The sequence below is a fragment of the Podospora pseudocomata genome, chromosome 7, assembly GCF_035222375.1.
Source record: "Podospora pseudocomata strain CBS 415.72m chromosome 7, whole genome shotgun sequence".
Taxonomy (NCBI): domain Eukaryota; kingdom Fungi; phylum Ascomycota; class Sordariomycetes; order Sordariales; family Podosporaceae; genus Podospora; species Podospora pseudocomata.
Genome location: NC_085891.1, coordinates 695,485 through 710,823, shown reverse-complemented (window position 1 = coordinate 710,823; position 15,339 = coordinate 695,485). Strand labels below are relative to the sequence as shown.

General features: G+C 51.8%; 9 protein-coding genes across 9 annotated transcripts; 5 read left to right on the top strand and 4 right to left on the bottom strand.

Annotated features, from left to right (window-relative positions):
* Positions 1–57: 57 nt before the first annotated feature.
* QC762_703030 (uncharacterized protein) lies at positions 58–1,814 on the top strand (the record flags this gene model as incomplete). Its single annotated transcript, XM_062893155.1, has 2 exons — positions 58–1,040; positions 1,097–1,814. The coding sequence occupies exons 1-2, from the start codon at positions 640–642 to the stop codon at positions 1,812–1,814; spliced, it is 1,119 nt and encodes a 372-aa protein (XP_062739005.1). The 5' UTR covers positions 58–639.
* Positions 1,815–2,138: 324 nt separating this feature from the next.
* QC762_703040 (uncharacterized protein) lies at positions 2,139–2,777 on the top strand (the record flags this gene model as incomplete). The annotated part of the gene is made up of 1 exon (XM_062893156.1): positions 2,139–2,777. One exon carries the CDS (start codon positions 2,139–2,141, stop codon positions 2,775–2,777), a length of 639 nt encoding a protein of 212 aa, XP_062739004.1.
* Positions 2,778–2,868: 91 nt separating this feature from the next.
* On the bottom strand, positions 2,869–3,161 carry QC762_0105820 (uncharacterized protein; the record flags this gene model as incomplete). Its single annotated transcript, XM_062884257.1, has 2 exons — positions 2,869–3,018; positions 3,075–3,161. 2 exons carry the CDS (start codon positions 3,159–3,161, stop codon positions 2,869–2,871), a joined length of 237 nt encoding a protein of 78 aa, XP_062739003.1.
* Positions 3,162–3,286: 125 nt separating this feature from the next.
* QC762_0105810 (uncharacterized protein) lies at positions 3,287–3,728 on the bottom strand (the record flags this gene model as incomplete). Its single annotated transcript, XM_062884256.1, has 2 exons — positions 3,287–3,624; positions 3,683–3,728. 2 exons carry the CDS (start codon positions 3,726–3,728, stop codon positions 3,287–3,289), a joined length of 384 nt encoding a protein of 127 aa, XP_062739002.1.
* Positions 3,729–4,144: 416 nt separating this feature from the next.
* Positions 4,145–5,119, top strand: QC762_703060 (uncharacterized protein; the record flags this gene model as incomplete). Its single annotated transcript, XM_062893157.1, has 1 exon — positions 4,145–5,119. One exon carries the CDS (start codon positions 4,145–4,147, stop codon positions 5,117–5,119), a length of 975 nt encoding a protein of 324 aa, XP_062739001.1.
* Positions 5,120–5,263: 144 nt separating this feature from the next.
* On the bottom strand, positions 5,264–6,597 carry QC762_703070 (uncharacterized protein; the record flags this gene model as incomplete). Its single annotated transcript, XM_062893158.1, has 3 exons — positions 5,977–6,597; positions 5,371–5,917; positions 5,264–5,306 (listed from the first exon to the last, which is right to left on the bottom strand). Exons 1-3 carry the CDS (start codon positions 6,452–6,454, stop codon positions 5,264–5,266), a joined length of 1,068 nt encoding a protein of 355 aa, XP_062739000.1. The 5' UTR covers positions 6,455–6,597.
* A 234-nt stretch (positions 6,598–6,831) lies between these two features.
* On the top strand, positions 6,832–8,571 carry QC762_703080 (uncharacterized protein; the record flags this gene model as incomplete). Its single annotated transcript, XM_062893159.1, has 1 exon — positions 6,832–8,571. The coding sequence occupies one exon, from the start codon at positions 6,832–6,834 to the stop codon at positions 8,569–8,571; it is 1,740 nt and encodes a 579-aa protein (XP_062738999.1).
* A 396-nt stretch (positions 8,572–8,967) lies between these two features.
* QC762_703090 (uncharacterized protein) lies at positions 8,968–9,528 on the bottom strand. The gene is made up of 2 exons (XM_062893160.1): positions 9,283–9,528; positions 8,968–9,208 (listed from the first exon to the last, which is right to left on the bottom strand). The coding sequence occupies exons 1-2, from the start codon at positions 9,439–9,441 to the stop codon at positions 9,155–9,157; spliced, it is 213 nt and encodes a 70-aa protein (XP_062738998.1). The 5' UTR covers positions 9,442–9,528; the 3' UTR covers positions 8,968–9,154.
* A 343-nt stretch (positions 9,529–9,871) lies between these two features.
* Positions 9,872–13,758, top strand: QC762_703100 (uncharacterized protein). The gene is made up of 6 exons (XM_062893161.1): positions 9,872–10,164; positions 10,224–11,141; positions 11,208–11,284; positions 11,354–12,307; positions 12,379–13,269; positions 13,358–13,758. Exons 2-6 carry the CDS (start codon positions 11,105–11,107, stop codon positions 13,742–13,744), a joined length of 2,346 nt encoding a protein of 781 aa, XP_062738997.1. The 5' UTR covers positions 9,872–10,164; positions 10,224–11,104; the 3' UTR covers positions 13,745–13,758.
* The last annotated feature ends 1,581 nt before the right edge of the window (positions 13,759–15,339 follow it).

Below are 15,339 nucleotides of genomic sequence, written 5' to 3'. Positions count from 1 at the left end.
CATTTTTGCTGTGAGTGAACCTGAAAACGTAACAGTCACCTAGGCTGTGTTGCGGTGGTGGGTATGTGGCTTGTCTGCAAGAAGTATTGAAGAGATCTGTTGTAACAATGATGGGAGAGACAGCTGTATTGACTGAAATGGCAAAACTGATGTTTTATAGACAAATGAGCAACACTACACGCGATACTGGTGCTTCCCCTCTTCCATGATGTTGGGTTGGGAAGACGGTGAGGTGATGTTTGATGGCGTGACAAGCACAGGTGGACGGTGGTGTGACAGCGGGGCCGGCCGATGTGCCCCACAATCCCGGGTCCCACTTCCGACGTGCCGGGGCCGACTGGCCCCACTGTCTCGGGAAAGGGGTCAGGGGTAAAGAAGCTTAAACTAACGACACCCGGCCTGTGAACAGCGGCTCAACGGTGCGCTTTGAAGCCAGTCAGTCACAGTATCTAACCCGGTGAATGGCAGTTTTGCTCGAGTCAAGACACTCGCGCTACGGAACGCCGGAGAATGGCGACGTCACCCCTGAATCTCGCCTCCCCGTGAGCAAAACCTGATCCCATCTCATATGTAATCTCTTGAAGCCGCAGAGATCACTCAGACAAGATTTGTCTCTCAACACTCGATACTCTCACCAACATGTCTCCAAACGCCAGCTCGGTCGCCCCGAAAGGCATCCAGCAGTACATCGCTGCCAGACAAGGCGGTCCGTTCCAGCTGATCAACGCACCTTACCCAGTTCCTGGGCCGAACGAGATTTGCATCCGGAACCGTGCTGTTGGTCTGAACCCCCTCGATTGGAAGAATCTTCACTATGGGATGATGGTCGATTCTTGGCCCGAGATCTTCGGCATCGACACAGCTGGTGTGGTGGAAGTTGTTGGTAAGAATGTTCAGGGGTTCAAGGCCGGTGATGCGGTCATGAGCTTGGCTGGCCATGGTGGCCGTGCCGGCGCTTTCCAGGATGTAACGACCGTCCCGGCCAACTACGCCTGCCGCAAGCCCACAGCTTGGACTTTTGAGCAGGCTGCTTCTGTTCCGTGAGCAACCCCTTTTCACTCCACACTGTATCTCTTGCTGATCTTGCTTCCCCCAGAATCTGTTACCTCACAGCCGTAGCCTCCATCATCAAAGGCCTTGGCGTCCCCCTCCCCCACCTCAGGGAGCTCCCCAACGAGAGGATCCCCAACCTCGACGACCTCACCAGCCCAATGACCCCAGGTGCCACCCAACCCCAGGTCAAACCCCCCCTTTTGACCTCGGTCCTCGTCATCGGCGGCTCTTCCGGCGTGGGCGCCTCCGCTGTCCAACTCCTGCGTGACGCCCTCCCCCACCTGGTAATCATCACAACCAACTCCCGCGCCCACAACCAGAAAGTCACCTCCCTCGGCGCGACAACCTGCGTCGACCGCAACATGAAGCCCGATCAAATCGCCAAGGCGGTTCGTGACGCCTCGCCTAATGGGAAGGGGGTTGACGCAATGATTGATACTGTTGCTGGGGCGATGGCAGGGAACAAGGAGATCTTTGGGGCGTTTAGGGAGGATGGGCCGAAGCTGTATAGTCATGTTATGACGGGGGAGAAGTTGGAGGTGTCGGAGGGGGTCAAGGCCGCGACGGTGTTTGGCCGGATGGCGTTCCAGACTGATGGGGGGGGGGCGGCGATGACGAAATTGGTGGATTTGGTTGAGTCGGGACGGTTTAAGATGCCGTTGGAGATTGAGGTTGTGGGTAAGGGGTTGGGGGTTATTGGGGCAGGGTTGGAGAAGTTGAGGGGGGGTGTTAGTGGGACTAAGTTGGTTGTTTCTCTGTAAGGTTTAGTATTCTGAGGTGTGTGAAACCGGGGACGGGTGATGGGGAATTTTGGATGTATTATAGATGGTAATTTTGCGATGTTTACAAATCGTTGTCAAATCTGTTTGCAAGCACAGGCCACTCGCTGCTCACTCACTCACTTGCTCCCATTCACTCTTGCCCCACCAAAAGTTGTTGGTTACACACAGGTTTTAAGTGAGAACTTCCGACTGTAGGCCTCATTGCATTCACCACATTTGCTCACACTTTTCTCAGTGTCCTTCAATCCTCTCGACTTCTCACTCAAACCGAATGCACACAGAAACCAACACACCCACCTCACAATGGCTATCCGGCCACCCCTCCAGAAAACCCTCTCCCCCTGCATCCTAGAAGTCGAACGCAAATTCCACTCCCTCGCCGTCCGCCACCTTACCCAAAACGGCGGCATCCCACCCTTCCAATCCCTCCGCTCACTCCCCCTCCAAACAATCCGCGACACCTACTACGACAAGTCTAACCTCCTCTCCTCCTCCGGCGCCTGGATCCGCCGCCGCAACGGGATATGGGAAGCCAAGATTCGAAAAGGCGGTGACTTTACCAACTCGCGGTTTGAGGAGCTCAACAGAGTGAGCGACATTGTGGCTTGTGTCGAGAATATCACGGGGATTCAAGCTCATGAAAAAGAGGATTTTGGGCTGGGCATCATGGCGGATTTTGTTACCACCCGTGAGACGTGGATCGCGGATGAGGAGTTCAGGATTGTGAGGGATAATATGGATTTTGGACACGAGGTTGGCGAGGTGGAGTTGCAGAGGGTGCTGGATGGGGAGGCGAGTGAGGAGGAGAAGATGGGGGAGATGGAGAGGATGGATGAGAGGATTGGGGAGTTTATGAGGAGGTATGGGTGGGCGTTTAGGAAGGGGAGGCCGGTGGGGAAGTTGACGGCTTATTTTGAGATGATGGGGCAGAAGAGATCATAATCACCATTATCACCACCCGTCGGCAGCACTGTACAACAACTATACCAAAGGCCTGCTTCTCTATAATTTCTCACCTCTGTTTTGACTTGCACTAACTGTGGGCCTGATTGTCTGTCATTTCTCGTAGCCATTCGACGGGGAACTTCGGGGTTTCGGAAGTCAGAGCTGCCCATTCCTCACTGCTACCCAGAGCAGCCTGCAGCTTCTGATATGATTCTTCTGTTGCGCCACTGGTGTCGATCTATTCATCTTAGTGACACACTCATTCTGAAGATGGTATTCTTCCATACGACATACTGTGATTAGCCTGCCCTCGGGTCTCGCGTAATGGCTCAAGATTGGCGGGTTTGACTCGCGAAACTCGGAATACCGCTTGTCGAACATCTCAACTGTGTCGCCAACTCGACCTAATTTTCTCGTGACAACCCTTTCTCTCGCGAGATCTTCGGGACAGTCAAAGAAGAGAATGAGCTTTGGGGGTCCAAACTGCGAGGTGTCAGTTAGCAGACTCAGCCGCCAGCTCCCGAAATAATGAGTAAAGTTGCGCCAGTTCGGGTACTTGCCACTGCTTCAAATTCTCTAGCCTGGTCCAACCGCCGGGGAAAACCGTCCAGCAGGAGGGGTCGACTAGCGGTAGAGGATACAGGTTGGGCCACGCGGTGATACAAAAGTTCGTGGAGTATATGTGTTGGTAGGAGCTCTCCACGGTGGATGCACCCGGCGATTAATTGGTCTGCGTTGGGTGATGACACGGTTTGCCGTAAAAGGTCTCCGAGGGAGAGGTGGTCGACGTTGTTGGCTTCCGCCAGCATTTTGCAGAGGGTACCCTTTCCCGCTCCGGGAGCACCTGAGAAGCGGTCAGCCAAGAATGAAATGTTGGGGTAGTGATACTATGATGACTTTACCGATGACAAAGATCAGGTCGCGAGTTCTACGGGCTTCTGTCACCATTGTTGAGTTGTTGATGTTTCGTTCTCCTATGGTAGTGTCTCAAAGGCAAGAGAAAGAGACCAAAAGATGAGCTTAGAGTCTGTCCACCTAATAACAGGGTGACTGCTGAGTCCTCGATGAATTGTTTGCTCCTTAAGCAGAACTTTGCAGGCCTCATGCAAGGATCCGCATGAGTCAAAGAGGTTGTAGACTCCCCGCTTGATGACTGGGTGAGGCCTACAGTGTTCGCCTCAGCTTTCTATGAGCCCCTCATAGCCCACACCTTTTCCAGTCACTGAAGAATTGGGGGCACGTGTGAGGCCTACTGTATGCCCTCTTAAGTCATTCATTTGGCATCTCATCCCTCACTCTTCATTCTTCTGTCGCCAAAGCAAAATCATAACAACACAAGCCTTTGACCCAACAACACACCCAATATGGGAACCATAATGTGGCTACTAGCCCTCTTCACCATCATCTTCATTTCTCTGCACCATCTTCACACCCGTCGTAACCGCGGCCAAATCCCCGTCTCGGTCAACTACCACTTCACCCGCCGCTGCAACTACACTTGCGGCTTCTGCTTCCACACCGCAAGCACAAGCTACATCGAAGAACCCAACCGCGCCAAAGAAGGTCTCCGTCTCCTCGCCAACGCCGGCATGAGAAAGCTCAACTTTGCCGGCGGCGAGCCCTTCCTCTACCCCAAGTTCCTCGGCGAAATGATCGACTTTTGCAAACAAGACCTCAAACTCGAGTCAGTCTCCATCGTCACCAATGGTAGCCTAATCAGGGAGGACTTCCTCCGCAAGCACGGCAAAAACCTTGACATCCTCGCTGTCAGTTGCGACTCGTTTGACGAGGCGACCAATATCCAGATTGGGCGTGGGACAGGAACCCAGGTGAAGAAGCTGTGTGAGATTGCCAGGTGGTGTGAGAAGTATGGGGTTTTGTTCAAGATTAATACCGTTGTTAACCGGTTGAATTACATGGAGGATATGAATGAGCGGATTGGCGAGCTGAAGCCTTTTCGGTGGAAGTGTTTTCAGGTGTTGATTGTGGCGGGGGAGAATGACACGGAGGAGACGCTGAGGAATGGGCACAAGTTTACTATTTCGGATGGGGAGTTTGAAGGGTTCTGCGAGAGACACAGGGGTCAGCCGTCGTTGGTGCCGGAGCCGAATAGCTTGATGGCGAAGTCGTATCTTATTCTTGACGAGTATCTGAGGTTTTTGGACAGGACGGGGAAGCAGCCTTCGAGACCGATATTGGAGGTTGGAGTGAAGAAGGCGTTGGAAAGTGTCTTTTGGGATGAGGGTGCATTTTTGGAACGTGGGGGGTTGTATGATTGGGTCAAGCCTGAGATGGAAAAGTCATGTGGTAAAGGAGGACGTGAGGAGTTGGACTGGTAAATGACACAGCCCTGGCAAAAGGAGGATGATGCGAAGAAGCGGGGGGTAATGTGTAACATACAATCGTTAGGTAGGTACATGAAGGTTTACCATTTGTTTACCATTTGCGAAGCTAAGGTACGTCACCCTCAGGCTTTTAATCAGTCAGGATCCCACCTGCAAAAATACCATGAGAACCGCCGCGTACCTGTTTACACACACAACTTTCGTTAACGTCCCATAGCTTGACGGTAGTAAGGGTGCAGACTCACGCCGCCGTTGCTCCCAGGGCTTCCAAAGGCCGTGGTGTCATGGCAAAGCTCGTAAAGAGTAAACAAGCAAGAACAAAAGCGGTAATGACGCCCAGTTTCTTCGAGGCGTCGACTAGACCGTGGAGCACCCAAATGGGCACGACCAGCATCACCAGACCGGAAGTGACGGTCACTATGGACACGAAATGATCCATGGTCTTATCGCTGTAGAAATTCACCGCAGTTTCCGAGCCATCTGCCGGCTGGTCGGCGGAGCTGGTGCCATCCTTGCTTCTGCCCATTTCTATATCCCGGGTATTATTCCTGGATTTGTCCCTCCAGAAAGGAAGCGTGCGCAAGAATAAGAATTTGTCCATTGCCCGACGCAGCGGCGTCTTGTCTCGCGGGGCGAGGGGGATGAGGTCCTCCGTGTGGTCAAGATAAGCCATTTCCTCCTGAGATATTGCTTGATTGTCATGGTTTTTGTGCCAGGTTTTGAGGTTCTTGATGTCCCAGAGAGGAACTGTCGGATAGTTGAGCAGGGCGGTCTGTTGAATAATGAACTTGTCTGGCAGCGGTGAGTAAGGTAGGTGCTATAGACTCATCTTTCAAGGGACCTGCACTCACTATAACGATAAAGCGACGTCGAGATCTGGTCTAAGAGTTGAGATCTCTCGGCTACCATGTCTTGCCTGAATGTGCCGTTGTCTACGTCCTTGTGCTCGCGGCTCTCCTTTTCCACGTAGAGGAGCTGCTCTTCCAACCTTGAGACTTCGTCTTGCATGCGAAGGGCCACCCGGACGTTGAGACTCTTAAACCGACGGGCAATGAAAAGGTCAGACTCGGAAGCCAAGAGCTTACAGTAGGCCTGATATCCCTCATGCTTCCATGGTTTTTCTTGAATCGAAGTACTTGAATGCGACGCAGGTTTGACCGTGGTAATCAATGATGCAACGGGCGGTGGTGGCGGAGGGGCCAGTGAGGAGGGCGCATTGCAAGAATCCACTGGACATTGATTCTCAGCAGATGCATTAGCAGCGAGATCCAACCAATCTGGTTCTTCCATCTCAGACAGCGTGGGAGGATATAAAGGGCTATCCATCATGGCCGACGGAAAATGGACAACGCGCCCGCCTAGGCAAGCAAACGTAACAGAAGGAGCGAACGTAAACCTAGACTTTAGAGACTTGACGAGCGTGTTATGTGCGGTTGGGAGAGTCGCTTGCCGAAACGCTAGCTCTGCGAAGGATTCGGGACTTAAGCGCTGAGCCAGGAAGCTTGGCGATTGTGCGAGGGTGTTGATGATCAGGCTCGACGCCACGTCAGATATTATTGGACTATTCACAATGGGGATGTCTTAGCTATATAAAGCACATCGCGCCTACTGCTTTCTGAGCCTATATATACAGCTCGATACCTCAGTGCGACTTCTCCACATCGTCCCTCACCCTCATTCTGCAAGATCAACAAGCTGTTTCGACCATGGAGACCAACCCTGCTGTCACCTCCACTCAGGCGGCATTGGCCGACAGAGAAAGCCTGCTCTCGATCCAGAGACAAGGGCACAGGCACCGCAACTATGCGCACTTCAGTCGTTTTCGCTTCTCCAGCGATGTTAAGATTCTCGAATGCCTTGCCCACATCAAAGCAACCCAGGCAAAGAAAGGGGCGGTGCCACGGCCTAACCCTAGTATTCAGTCATCGTCCCAGAATACCAATGCCCAAAACCAACCTGATGGCGGGGACCAGAACTCCAGGGGTAACAACGATGGAAATGCCAGCGACTCAGATGGGGAAGATGACCAGCAGCGTCAAGGTCTCGCCCAGGTGACGGAAGACGGCTTTTCACGGTTACAAACGCTGCAGACGCTGCTGGAAACCTCGGACCCGGTCATCTCTAACCAGATCCGATGGCTGAGGATCGAAGACCCGGACAATTTTGTGCTGTTCTGTCATCTTGCCGCCCTTGAAGCGCTGCAACAGCCCTGGGATAGGGTCCTCAAGCGTATTCGAAGCAACGTGGATGAGAGCATAGAGCTGGTGCCGGTAATACAGCAATATTACCAGAAAGTAGTGGGTAGACCGCGCAAAGCTTCAGACCAATTTATCAACCTGGCGCACCGCATGGAGAGGTGGGACAGCAATTTGGCCAGGTTCGACGAGCAACATAGGCGGTGGAAGCTGATCCCTGTACGGGGAGATGCACCAATAAAACAGCCTCTGGAATTCCACATAGACATTCGGAAAAGATTCAACACCATCTGCTCCACAGAGAATACGGAGTTCTTCTGGTGGGCGGAACAGGCTATCCTCAGGGTGCTGAGCCGGTTCGACGCTCACCGTGAACACCAACCGCTCCGAAACACGCCATTCATGCCATACACAGCTAAACACCTCATCGGTGTGGTCGAGAACATATATTCCCAGCTGTGGATGGAGTGCTCTTCCTTAACCTGGTCTGAGGACACTTCCCGCCGGGTTTTCAGCCTCGCGCGCCGGTTTATCCGCACGTCGCTCACCGAAGATGAAGAGACAAAACGCATGGTAGACGTGGCCGTAGTAGTGGACTGTTTCGTCAATAAGGTGTGGTTGGATGTGGGGAGGGGTATCTGCAAGGCCCTGAAGGCAGGGCAGACCACGTGTTCCACGGACGACCTCGAGATCCCCAAAATCCTTCGGCACTCGCGCGCAGAAAACAACCTAAAGGACACGTACAAAATTTGGCTCGTCTCCAGCCACAAAAGTGACCCCAACGCCCAGGCAGCCGCCCTCATCGAGGCAGATCTCGGTCCACTGCAATATCAGGGAGTGGACAAGGTGAACCCCAGCGAGCTCTCCCGGGTCTGCGCCTCCGTGTATGATAGGCTTGGGCCCGCCAGACTGCCAAACGCAACATTCTTCAGCGATGCGTTCCCTGAGCCGGGGAAACCGTACCTCCTCGTATTTGAGGGCCCCTGGCTTATCAAAGTTGTCAAAATCTCGACAGAGGAAAGTATTCACATGGGCTGGCATCCTCTTGCGAAGGGCCAATCCGGGTACGGGCGGTTCTATGCTATTCAAATGGGAGGCGTGAAAATTCCTGTATTGACAAGCATGGAGGAGACCATGGTTCAAATGATGATTCCGGATGGTCAGTTGGTATCGAGGGCGGATGTCGCGAAGCAGATGGAAGACGGGGGGGGAACACTGCCAAGAGGTGTTGATGGCCAAACGGATGTCTAGATAGTGTGTATCGTTAGAAGGGAGAGCGAAAGGGGTTATGGTGAGGTACCAGGGAGTTTGTTATTTCATTCAGTCGATGTCAAAAATCACGCTTGCTTTTCTTATGTACCGCCTTATCATGTCGCTAGAGAGGGAGTTATACTCCACGCTTTGGTAAACACACTCTTGGACCTCAAGCTCTGTAGACTTTGTCCTTGCCAGGAAAGTTGTTTTGATAAGTGGATCCAGGGGTCCACTCTTGCCCCTGAACCCCTGGAAATGCCAATGGCTTGTACTATTTGCCATGTTTCAGGACATGTGTGATGGGCGCAAGTGGCAGTTGAAGTAGTTCGTTCTCAAATAAATATTAAGACGAGACATATTGATAGCTCTGGTCGATGTTGAACGGATCGTGTTTGGGTGTATATAAGGTGTCAAGTTCCAACTTCCCCTGCAATGAAGTCGTGCCTAAGCCCTAGATCACATGAATGATGAAAGCTTGTAATGTACAATGGTCTTAAGCCAGCCACGGGATTCGCTACCGAAAAAGCTCGAGCTTTAAGGAGTTAGCGATTAAGACGACCTCCGGGGTTTTGGTTTAAACTCATACCTCGCTGAGATGCCTGGGTGCTCGTATTTGATACACATTTTGACTGACCTGTATAATGAAGTTGAGCATGTAGTTCAGATTCCAAGAGATACCTAAATGGATCCGGGATAACTCAAACATACGTCCACGTTATAGTTTCCAGATGGAAACTTCTCATTTAGAAGACTGTTTAGTTTCTCGGGACTGATGCACCTGCTCGGAATGCTAGTGGTGGATGCAGCAGGTATCGGCAGCTTTCTTCCGGTTGTATGGTGTGGGACCGTAAGAAACTTGTCAGACATTCTGGTGGGAGGGATAAACAAGGGTCAGTGAGTGTTGTAGACGGTGGTTGTTTGGAATTGAACAAAGTTTAGAGAATGAAAGGTCACTGGCATCATGAGGACCTCAAAGATGGTCCCGGAAAACGGCACCATATTTATTGATCCAACATGGAATCTGCCTTGCGGTTACTGAGACGGGGCGCTTCAGCTCGGTGTAAGCTGACAAGCTGCATCTCAGCAAATTGAGATAACCTCAGCCTTCGATAATGAAATATGTGCCGGCCCCGGCCAGCCCCGGCCACCCTCTGCCAGGTCAATCAAAGTGGGAAATGGAGAGGCCAGAGCAAAGCCACGGGCGGTTCGCAAGGCTTTCTTCCACATTTGGCTAGTATAAATTGGGTCTGAAAACAGCACAGGCCCGAGCCTCGGCCCACCTTCAGCTGCAGGTGACGGCCGCTGCACCCACCACTCTAAGTCGCGTGTAGCTCAACGAAAAGCGTACCCGCCTGTGGTGGGCGCACCCCCCCCTCCACTTCCACAGAGACAATCTGAAGCTGGAAGTACATATACTTCACAGCTACATTGCGCTCCGACCAGAGACATAACAACAGAGACGGAGGTTGACCCTCTGAACACCTGACCCGCTCGGCCTTACAATTCATGCACATCTGTAAATTCAACCTCTGTCATTAAGTATCTCAAGTCGATCATATTTATTGGGACATGGAGGTTTAGAGATGAGATGTACGATTCCCAACACCCTCTTCTGTTTGTTCGGTTTGCAGCTGACATACATGTACCAGGTATCATTTTCACCAAAGTCCAGAAGACATGAAGGCAACTAACCACGACATTCACCAAAGAACCAGCAAATAGATCTTTGTGCGAGATAGAAGATGTCTTGCTGTGTCTTCACGAATTCTTGACAGCTTGGAGACGGTGAATTGACAGGTGCTGGGAAATGGCAAGCATGTCTCCGATGCTCGCATCCGATGAAAGAAAGTAGAGCTGGGTACCTACGCGGCACCTCAACCAGCATTCGTAACTGCCCACCTTGCAGACAAGATCGTCATGGATGCGGAAGATGCTGCCAGCATCGGCTCTCAGGAAATTGCAGTGGTTAGTTGGGCACAGGGCGAGTGTGCACAGAGTGCATTTTCGGCATCATAAGGCTCTTGGAAAGTCGGTAAACACGGAAGCGCTGGAGGTAGCTGAGACCATACCCAAAATCATTGACGGCAATGTGCAACCACACGGCACAGAGCATTGGACGCCTTCTCAGAGTGCAGAATTTGAGGTCTTCAACTGCAAGATTTGCTACAACAAGAGTATGAACAATCGCAAGGCTGGGGCCAAGGAAAAACCAGCGGTGTCGCTTAAAAAGATGAGCTTCCCGTCATACCAGATTTAGAACATGTTACTTCACTCCATTCTTTCCACGAAAAAACCTAAATCGACATACATGCCTAGCCTTCTTCTTTGTCCCAGCTTCATCTAACTACTTTCAGCGCATTTGTAGATACCTACCTCCCTTCCCAGCCTCCCCAAATAACCTTAGGTACCTAGGTATCTACTCTACCCAGACCGCTATCTACCTTGCCTATTCATCGTGCATCACTTCGTTGCTGGATTGCACACGACAGCACCTGGTATCTTCACATCTTTACCTGCCAAATCTATCACCATGCCCGATAACGACGACACACCACCACTTCCTGAAGACAATAACGACTCACCACCACCACTTTCTGAAGACAATAACGACTCACCACCACCACTTCCTGAAGACAATAACGACTCACCACCAATGCCTGAAGATAACGACAACACATCACTAATTCCTGAAGAGGACGATCCCTTGGAGGTACCAACTTTCATCTTATCTATTTTACACCTATTCAGTAAAACTTTTCTATTGACAGTTCACCCTTAGAAGGCTACCGAATACGATGCACGATCCAGCCAGCGCGACAGTCCTCATTACATTGCTATGCGCGGAGAGACGCCCTCAGTATTCGTCAACAATGTTGCTAGTCCTCTCGATTACGATCGTGCGGCCAACAACCAAGGACCCCTTGAGGGAGGTCGGCGGTCCGAAAACCCTTCCAGTCTCAGGAGGAGTAATAGCCATGCATCATCAGCTCGCTCCGAAATTACCGTATGGGATTTCGGGGAGGAACTGTGCGATGCGTGCCATCGAGACACTCTAGGAGAAAGGGAAGAAATTCCCATCGTGAGTCCCACCAGCACTAGCCCCGCCCTTATGGTACGTCTTTGGTCACTTCGGCGTCCAAAGAACAGCCCGGACCACAAGCTACCACATTTCTTCCCTTGGAGATCTGTGGAAAAGCTCATCACACCACAAGAGGTCATCTGCGCTCTTCAAGGAGCTCGAAGTGGATTGGCCGATGAAAGAATCGAGCGGTATACAGACCAGATTTGCCGACCTCATAAGTGCACTGACGATCGGGTAAGCAACTCTGGGTTTCGCAAAATCTTCGCTATTCTGGTCAGGATGAGCCGCGCAGTGGACATCACCCACTTCGTTGATAGAGGCATCTGTGACGGCGATCTCCCATTGACAGCTGTTCCAGTTGGCGAGGGTCAGATGGAAATGCGGCTACGGGGACAGGAGAACAAAAAGCTTGATTTTCTCCGCCATTGGGATGACGAGCTTAAGCATGATGACTTTGAGAAGCTGCAATGGACTATGCTAGTACCTTACTTCGCCAAACGACCAGGGCACTCGGCGAGATTGTATGTGCTACCAAAGAAAGTCATATTACCATGGCTCTCAGAGGACCGTCAGTATGATGGTGGCTACAGCTGGGTTTCAAAGGTGAAGATCCACCCTCATCATCACAACTTCAACCAACTCGAAGACCATGTAAGGCGCCCTTTTCCCGCCAGCGTTTGGAGTCACGCACTAATAAGAGGCTTATTACCACCCTCAACAAGATGGTATCCAGCAACCTCTTTGCCGTCAAACACTTGAAAGCGCATTCAACCGATGACGCCAGCAATACTGACCTCTTCCCACCTGCCAACGGAACGCCAGGTGTTGCCAACCCGCAGGTGGTAGTTTCCAAAGCCACCGTCGTTTCTCAGTACGACATAAAGACGGAGTTCGAACAAGAAATCGAGATATTGAACCGTCTGAGCCGTCGTCCTCATCCCCATTTGATCACCTTGCTCGCAGCATACCAGCTTGGTGACGAATGTTGCATGATCTTTCCTTGGGCTGACTGCGATCTCAAGAGCATGTGGCAAATTTCACCGGACCCTGGAAACCCACTCGAGAAGATCAAGTTGAAATGGGTACTGGACCAGTGTTTGGGGCTAGCTCAAGGCCTTAACCAAATCCACCACTCAAAACCTACGCCAACCCTCGGTGAGAGCAAGATGTTGCAACGAGTATATGGCAGACACGGAGACATCAAGCCGGAGAACATACTGTTCTTCAGAGATAAAACCAAGCCTGACGACAAGGGAAAACTGGTGATTACCGACTTTGGGTTGACCCGATATCATGGGAACGACACGAAGACGTACCTCCGTGATATGAAACCACCAGCCACGCCCACCTACCGTCCGCCGGAATGCGACATAACAACCTCTCCAATCTCTCAGTCCTTCGACATCTGGTCATTCGGCTGCGTTTTACTTGAGTTTATTGCCTGGTATCTTGGTGGCTGGCCTCTCGTCGAACAGTTTGTTAAGAAACGGAAGCTTCAGAATCCACTGATGAACAACTGGCAAACAGATCAGTTCTTCGAGATCTTGCAAGATAATCCCAATTATGGGTCTGCCGGCACTGTGGTTGCGCGAGTTAAGCAGGAGATTCATGAGGTCAGTTGTTTTGTTGCCTTGTCTCATGGTAGCATCAGCTATCTTTTTCACCAATCCGACCAGAAGCTAACAATTTCTGGCTGAATAGTTTGTCAGCGAGCTTCACTCACATCCCTCTTGCTCAGATACCATTCATCATCTTCTCGATTTTATTATGAGTGAGATGATCGTTGTTGAGCTCAAGAGGAAACGGACCGGGACGACCCATGACTCCTCCATGTCAAAGCAGGATCACACACGGGCCCAATGCGGCAATGTTGTCAAGAAGCTGATGTCACTTTGTGCACAGCTAGACCAACTTCCGGATATGTTGACGGCGACTCCTTATAGTGCTAAGATCAAGCCATCGATTGTCGTTGAGATGAAGGGGTACCCTGTGGGAGGTAGGTACGCGGAGCTTCCGGTCAATCGGGGCACTACTGTCAGGGCTACGGATCGCCCGGAACACGGATTGGGGCATCCGGAAACTTGGTGAAAACGATTTAGTGTGCTTCCACATGCACTGTTCATTCCAACTTTTTCGATTCATCTATGCTCGGTAACGTACATTATAAGCGAGTCGCGCATATAAGCGAGTCGCGCACTGGCCATTGCGACGCGTTCTCTCTACACTTAACATCATTTTTCTCTACAACCCAACATGCCACCTACTTTAAAGGAAGCGAGGGTAATCTTAGCCCTTGAAGCTCTCCAAAAGGACGAAAAATTACGCCTCAGAGCCGCAGCTAAGCTCTATAATGTACCACCATCAACCCTCCGTGACCGACGCGCTGGCCGGCCTGCACGACGCGACACCACGCCCAATTCGAAGAAGCTCACTCAATCAGAAGAGGATGCTATTATTCAATACGTTATTGAGCTATGTGCGCGAGCTTTTCCACCAAGATTGCGTGGTGTGGAAGATATGGCCAACCAACTGCTACGCGTACGCGACGCGCCCCTGTTGGCAAGCTCTGGGCACACAACTTCGTCAAACGCCAGCCACAGCTCCGTACGCGTTTTACACGTAGATACGACTACCAGAGGGCCAAGTGCGAGGATCCAAAGGTCATCAGCGAGTGGTTCACGCTTGTGCGGAACACCAAGGCCAAGTACGGTATTGTGGATGACGATGTCTACAACTTCGACGAGACTGGGTTTATGATGGGTATTATCTTCGCGGGCATGGTAGTTACGACCTCAGACGGCCTTAGCAAGGCGAAACTGGCCCAGCCTGGCAACCGCGAATGGGCAACGGTGATCCAGGGAGTCAATGCCCTCGGCTGGGCTATCCCTCCCTTCATCATCTTGGCCGCACAGTACCACCTTGCTAACTGGTACACCGAGTGCAACCTACCGTCTACCTGGCGCATCGCAACCACCGATAATGGCTGGACTACCAATCCGGTAGGCCTAGATTGGATCAAGCACTTCGACTATCACACAGCGTCCCGCACAAAGGGCAAATACCGGTTGTTGATCCTCGACGGCCACGAAAGCCACCACTCGACTGAATTTGAGCGCTACTGCCAGCAGAACAACATCATCACGCTCTGCATGCCTCCGCATTCTTCACACTACCTCCAGCCACTCGATGTCGGCTGCTTGGGGCCATTGAAGCAGGCGTACGGCCGCCAGATCGAGGACTTGATGCGCATGCATATCAACCACGTAAGCAAGCTCGAGTTCCTCTGTGCCTTCCGCGAGGCCTTTTTTGCCTCTATAACAGAGAAGAATATACAGGGTGGCTTTGCAGGTGCTGGCCTTGCGCCGTACGATCCAGAGAGGGTGCTTTCCAAGCTAGATGTAAAGCTTCGTACGCCAACACCTCCAAACTCACGGCCCGGCACTGCACAACCTTGGGTCTTCCAGACACCACACAACCCCCGAGAAGCTGACTCGCAGTCAACGCTTATCAAGACTCGCATTGCCAACCATCAAAATAGCTCCCCGACTTCAATGTTGGCTGCTGTGGACCAGCTTGCTAAGAGTACAATGGCTGTGATGCACCAGGTGGCTCTCCTTCGTGCAGAGAACACTTCACTCCGCAAGGCCAACGAGGCACTAAGTAAGCGCCGGAGAGCCAAAAAA